The sequence below is a fragment of the Myotis lucifugus genome, unplaced genomic scaffold (assembly GCF_000147115.1).
Source record: "Myotis lucifugus unplaced genomic scaffold, Myoluc2.0 scaffold_3, whole genome shotgun sequence".
Classification (NCBI taxonomy): domain Eukaryota; kingdom Metazoa; phylum Chordata; class Mammalia; order Chiroptera; family Vespertilionidae; genus Myotis; species Myotis lucifugus.
Window position 1 is genome coordinate 13,419,290 of NW_005871051.1, and position 6,000 is coordinate 13,425,289.

Below are 6,000 nucleotides of genomic sequence, written 5' to 3' on the forward strand. Positions count from 1 at the left end.
TGTAGTTGATTTGGCTATTCTTATCCTCTACTTACGAGGGCATTTCTTGACACAAAATGCTCCGTATGTGTACTTTGCATTGAAGTTATGCTCCAGTTGAAAGGTGGTTGGATTGTAGACAAAAGTTTGGGGACACTGAGTCACACAAGCTCCACTGTCATTGAAATTCATGCAGGCCTGCAACATAGCAAGTATTAACTTTATTTAAAAATAATCTTAATGATACTTATTAAAGGAACAGTTTTTAGAGACGTTTGTCTACTTTACTAAGTATATATCGGTTTCATGAAAACTGTAAATTTTGATAATTTCATAGTCATTAGTGCTCAATTTTAAGTTCAAATTTGCTTAGGACTTCTACAGTTCTACAAAACTGTTTTTCCAATGTCAGTAAATATAGTTTATCTATAGTTTATTGATGTTCAAATTGTTTAGCATCTATCCACTAATTTGTAAATTTACATTTACTTTAAATTATTAAAATTAGCTAATAGTGAAAAATTATTAAGCTCACACTGATTCAAAGGGTTTATATTGAGTCTTAGAGTCTAGCACTAATAACTAAATCCCCAGTTCTACAGGTGATTTAGTTATTAGTGCTAGACTCTTTTTTAAAAATATTTTTATTGATTTCAGAGAGGAAGAGTGAGATAGAAACATCAATGATGAGAGAGAATCATTAACTGGCTGCCTCCTGCATTTCCCCGACTGGGGATCGAGCCCGCAACCCAGGCATGTGCTCTTGGCCTGGGACCCTCAGACCACAGTCTGACTCTCTACTCACTGAGCCAAACCAGTTATGTTCAGCTTAGACTATTCTTAAAGCTAGTGTTTGGAGAGTTCAGTGCCTTAAGTGATATTCATTTTCACTGTGTAGTGAGAAAACATGTGATAGCTAATTACACTGAACTCAAAGGAAGGCTCTCACCGGTGACTGGTCGAAGAGTAAATGGAGGGGTATTTAATGCCAAATTAAATAATATGATTCTATTTCCTGCATGATCTTTTTCACAATGCCACACAACTTGGTACAAGCTACCAATTCAAGTAAAACAATTAATTTCCACTGGCATATATTTATATTAAAGTATCAATTTGTTAAATTGTTCAAATGCCTTTAAGAATAATTAAAAATAAATTTACTACCCGAAAGTGAGGTATTTATTATAAAAATGGAATATAATGACATAAAAACATGTGATTAACAAAGAGTGGATGAACTAAATCTCTTAATTAAAATGTATTAAACCTTCTTAGGAATAATTTAGGCCTTGCAAAGCAGGCTAATGTGAACTCAAATAGTATTTTACAGTCATCATAAATTGTATGTATGATTATTAATAAGCACTAATTTATTCTGTTTCCTCAAAACATTTTCTTCATCAATTGTTGTTTTAGCAAGCACTTTATCATCAACATGACAATTCCCTGATGATGGTCTACTAGATGCATAATCAGAACAAGAATCACTGATGATACGTTATTCACTAAGCTGACACTTTCCAGGAAGAATCTATTAAAAACCAATCTAGAAAACTCAGTAAGTTTTAATTTATGGCTATAAAACTTCATGTTTCCTCATAATTGCTTTACTAACATACTTTATGAGATGTTGTGCACAGATTGCTTAGCAACAAAGGAGAACATAAGCCAGAGGAACCCGACAAACACAACAAAATCGCTTACACCCAGGCCTTGGTCTGGCATTCCTGAGCATTCTGTAGGCAATGCCAAAGTGGAATCATGGGACCATTCCATAAAATAATGCAATAAAAATCCCGAAGCTGTCTTGGCACTCTGCTTCTCATGGCAATGGGACCATGAGCAAAACAGAGTGAAAGCTATGCCCATTGGTGTTTTGTTGTTACTGTTTTGGAATTGTGAACCCAAAGCTTGTTTAGCATCCTCCAGATCCCGTTTCGAGCCCATGTCTGGAGACAAGCAAATGAAAAGGGTCTCAAGCCAAGACCTGCTGAGGAGCTGCTCTAAATTTTTAACATTTTAATATTCTCTTCTTCCTCCTGACTCACTACTACAATACATACTCTTGTTCACTGTAGAATCATGGTAGACAAGTTAAATTTTTTTGTAACATTAAAAAAAATTCACAAGTGACCATATCATAAGAGCTGTAGTTTCTACCAGGTATTTTTGCTTATTTTTTAGAGTTAAGTGCCAATTTGGAAAAAAAAATTACTCAATTCTAAATATGTGTGTGTGTGTGTGTGTGTGTGTGTGTGTTCTCTGAATATTTGAGAAGGGGTAACAAGAAAATAAATTCCTGTGTTTATTTTTAACAACAAAAACAATTTATGAGTTAGCTTAAAGTGCTCTGTGTGTGTATGAAATTGCATTAACTATAGCTCACAGAATTGCTTGTCTGTATTCAAAAGAACAGAAAGAACTATATCAGAGCTATCAAAATATAATTAAAAGTGTCCCCAACAAGTAGTAAATGTTAATTTTAAGAATGTAAAAGTATCCTCTTCTAAAATAAAAATCACACAGATTAGCATGCAAATTGCTTCAAGTGTGTATTTGTAAATCTCATAAATTTTGAATAATATCCATTTGTAAACAACATAAACTAAAAATGCTTAAATTTGTAAACGTATCTTAAATTCATATTTAAAAAATAAAATCCAAGTGCCCCCACTAAGAAACTCAATGATACAACAACATAAAGAGGTAATCACTGTAAATTTTAGAAAGATCCTATTAGTTTTTAAAAGATGTTTCAATATGCTCTCATTCAATTCTCTAATAAATCTCACTGGTAATATAAATTGCAACAGAAAGACATAACAAACAATCCTAGTTCATCAATTGCCACCTAGTGAATGCATGGCTTAACGGAAGGTAGAGAATCTTCCTTAATCCTAAAGTGGTTAAATTAGATCTTTTTCAATAAGGTGTTAAGGATTCAATGTGCCTGAGTCAAACCCAGAAGGGAGGGAAGAAGAGCACCCAGACTTACAAAGCAGTCGGTGTCCTTAGGCCCTGAGCAGCCTCCAGCGCACTCTCGATGACAGCAGTCACTGACATAGGGTCCGTAGCACCTGCCATCACATTGTTCTGCACACACCGTCCTTGTCACTGCAGAAGACAGATATGAAGCCTGGTCAAATCAGCCACCAAGAGAAGCTTCTAAGGTGACTTGGAGTGAGTAGCTGGGAAAAGCTGGCCTCTAGAATGTCAGTTGACCCACCATTGACTCAAGTCAGCAAATGCATGCTGAATGGTCTGCAACAGATCAAAATTACTGTACAAAAATCTTCAAACACATAGATTAATTTATAGATTCTTTCTCGTGCAAATACTATTGTGCTTTACTAAAATCATACAATTTAACAGGAGAGAATTGAGTTCAAAATAACTGAATGAGGCACTCTAGTAGGTTAGGAAAGATGGAATCAATTCACACTGGGCATAGTTAGGTCCTATAGCAGGTGTCCCCAGAAATAACCCTAAGGTTTTTATTGGTCAGTGCAAAAAGAAAAATATAAATCTTTACATGATTCACATTATATCTTACATGATTCATATCAGATAGACAGATGGACATATAGATGAAATGAGAGAGGGAGAGAGAGTGGGGGAGAGAGACCAGACAGGAAGAGAGAGGGGGGAGAGGGAGGGAGGGAGGAAGGGGGAGAGAGAGAGAGAGAGAGAGAGAGAGAGAGAGAGAGAGAGAGAGAACTAAGTAGTAGTAGCACAACTCTTTCTATTCCTGAGATATCAGTGAAATGTCTACTGAGAATCTTCAAAAAGTGGAACCCATGTAAGGAACAGAGAGCAACTTTCTTGAAGGAAAGGAAGGAGGGGAAGAAGGAAGAAGGGAAAAAAGAAAAATGGGAGTGAGGGAGTATGGGAGGAAGAAGACACATTCACACTAAATACAACAAAAACTTCCACTGGTCTTTTCTTATAACACCCTTTAATACAAGCTGGCAGAATCCTATAGGTACACTTTAGTAGAATCAACGCTATAGACTGGGCTTCAACATTATGGTATTGAGTAAAATAATTCTGCTTATCTCACTTAGTAAAGAGATATTTTAAAGTATTTTGGAGAACTAAATTTTATAGGCTATGTATAGCATGTCACTTCTTGGTTTCTGTATTTCCACTTCAGCCTTGTGTCTTCCTACCTCTTTGACTAGTTATTCAAAGCTTCCTTCACTGCTTCAATAGCAAAGCACAACTTCTTAAACATTAGTATTCCTCAGAATTGGTCATGGTTGATCTTGGCAATTTTCTTGGGCTATGGGCTCATGCCTGAATGAAATCATTCATCTTTTACTTTGCATTCTACCTATAGGGAGATTACTTTCAGATTCAGATCTGAATTCTCTATTGAGCTACAGCATGCATCTCTCTCTTTTATTTCTCTTCCTCTCTTCATCTCTCCCCTCTGTCCTCTCCTTCTTTCTAGCATTTTTGTTATAGCATCAATCATCATCTAATATATTTTATAACTCATTTGTTTTCTAGTGTATTCTAATGTCTATTTGGCATTCATGTACTTTTTATTTATATTTCACATACATTACACACATACATTACTTCTACATTATATATGAAAGATACCCAAATAAATCATATTCACTTCATATTCACACATTATACATACATTAATGTTTCTACATTTTATCCAAGTGGTATGTTTATTTAGATACCCTAATTTATAAACCATGCCATATAAAAAACACTTATATTTCATATTATATTTAAATAACAGATTTAAATATAATTCCTCTTTCTTATTTAAAAAAAAGACTTTTTTGATGTACCAAGAGCTGCTAATTAAAACAGCAGATAAATGTTAAGTAACCAAATTACTAGATTTAAAATAAGTGTTATCACAGGATAGTCTGTTAATTTGATTTTAGTGGAAAGGAATTGCTCAGTTGAAAAATAACATGAAGTGAGTCAGCAATCATATCCCATATTTTAATCCAACTCATGTACATTGAAGTGTTAACCTTTATTTTCAACTCTATAGTGATTAAAGGTAACTTTACAAAATGTCTTTCTCTTTATTTATATACTTTGCTTGATCTCTCCCACAAAATGAGGAAATCAGTGTAGATAATATTTATAAAGATAATTAACCATAAACTTATTTTAAATTATTTATTAAATGTTTATATTAAGATCATTATATTGAATACAATAATCTACACTAATAAAAGAGAAACATGGTAATTGGCGTACGACCGCTACCCTTCCCATTGGCTAATCAGCACATCCTTATGCAAATTAACTGTCAGCCAAGATGGCGGCTGGCAGCCATGCACAGAAGCGAGCAGGGAGGCTTGCTTGCTCCAGTGACTGCGGACTCCAACGTTCCCCGCCTGCCGCTGCCGGCCTCTCAGCTGCAACTCTAAGCAACTATGTACTATGTTGCAAATAAGAAGCTAAACAAAACCCCAGAAACCGGCTTTCATTCAGCCGGGCTTCAGCCAGCCGGACCGCAACATTGTATCGATGTTTTCAGCAGCGAGGCCTCAGAGCTAAAGCTGGCCCAGAATAAAAAAAAAAAAAAAAAAGAAAAAAAGGAGTGGTTGGGAGCTTCAGTCACCCGCTTCTGGAAAACAGCCCTCAGCCCCTCACCCAGACTGGCCAGGCACCTCAGTGGGGACCCCCACCCTGATCCAGGACACACTTCAGGGAAAACCAGCCAGCCCCTACCCATGCACCAGGCCTCTATTCTATATAGTAAAAGGGTAATATGCCTCCCGGCACCGGGATCAGCGTGACAGGGGGCAACGCCCCAACCCCCTGATCAGCCCTGCTCTGTGCCTGATAGGGGGGGAGCTCCCCAATCCCCTGATCGCCCTGCGGCTCTCTGTGTGACAGGGGGCGGGGCCACAACCTCTCTCTCCGCCCTGCTCTGTTCGTGATAGGGGAAGGCGCCCCAACCCCCTGATCAGCCCTGCTCTGTGCCTGATAGGGGGAGCTCCCAATCCCCTGCAGCTCTGTGTTTGACAGGGTGCA

At 37.1% G+C, this 6,000-nt stretch overlaps 1 protein-coding gene across 1 annotated transcript in view; it reads right to left on the bottom strand.

Annotated features, from left to right (window-relative positions):
• ERBB4 (erb-b2 receptor tyrosine kinase 4) overlaps positions 1 to 6,000 on the bottom strand; it is a 542,534-nt gene that overhangs the window by 254,838 nt on the left and 281,696 nt on the right. The window contains exons 6-7 of the mRNA XM_023763286.1: positions 2,978 to 3,096; positions 36 to 177 (exon numbers count right to left, since the gene is read on the bottom strand). Coding sequence (XP_023619054.1) covers positions 36 to 177; positions 2,978 to 3,096 — 261 coding nt within the window. The remainder of the gene's footprint in view (positions 1 to 35; positions 178 to 2,977; positions 3,097 to 6,000) is intronic.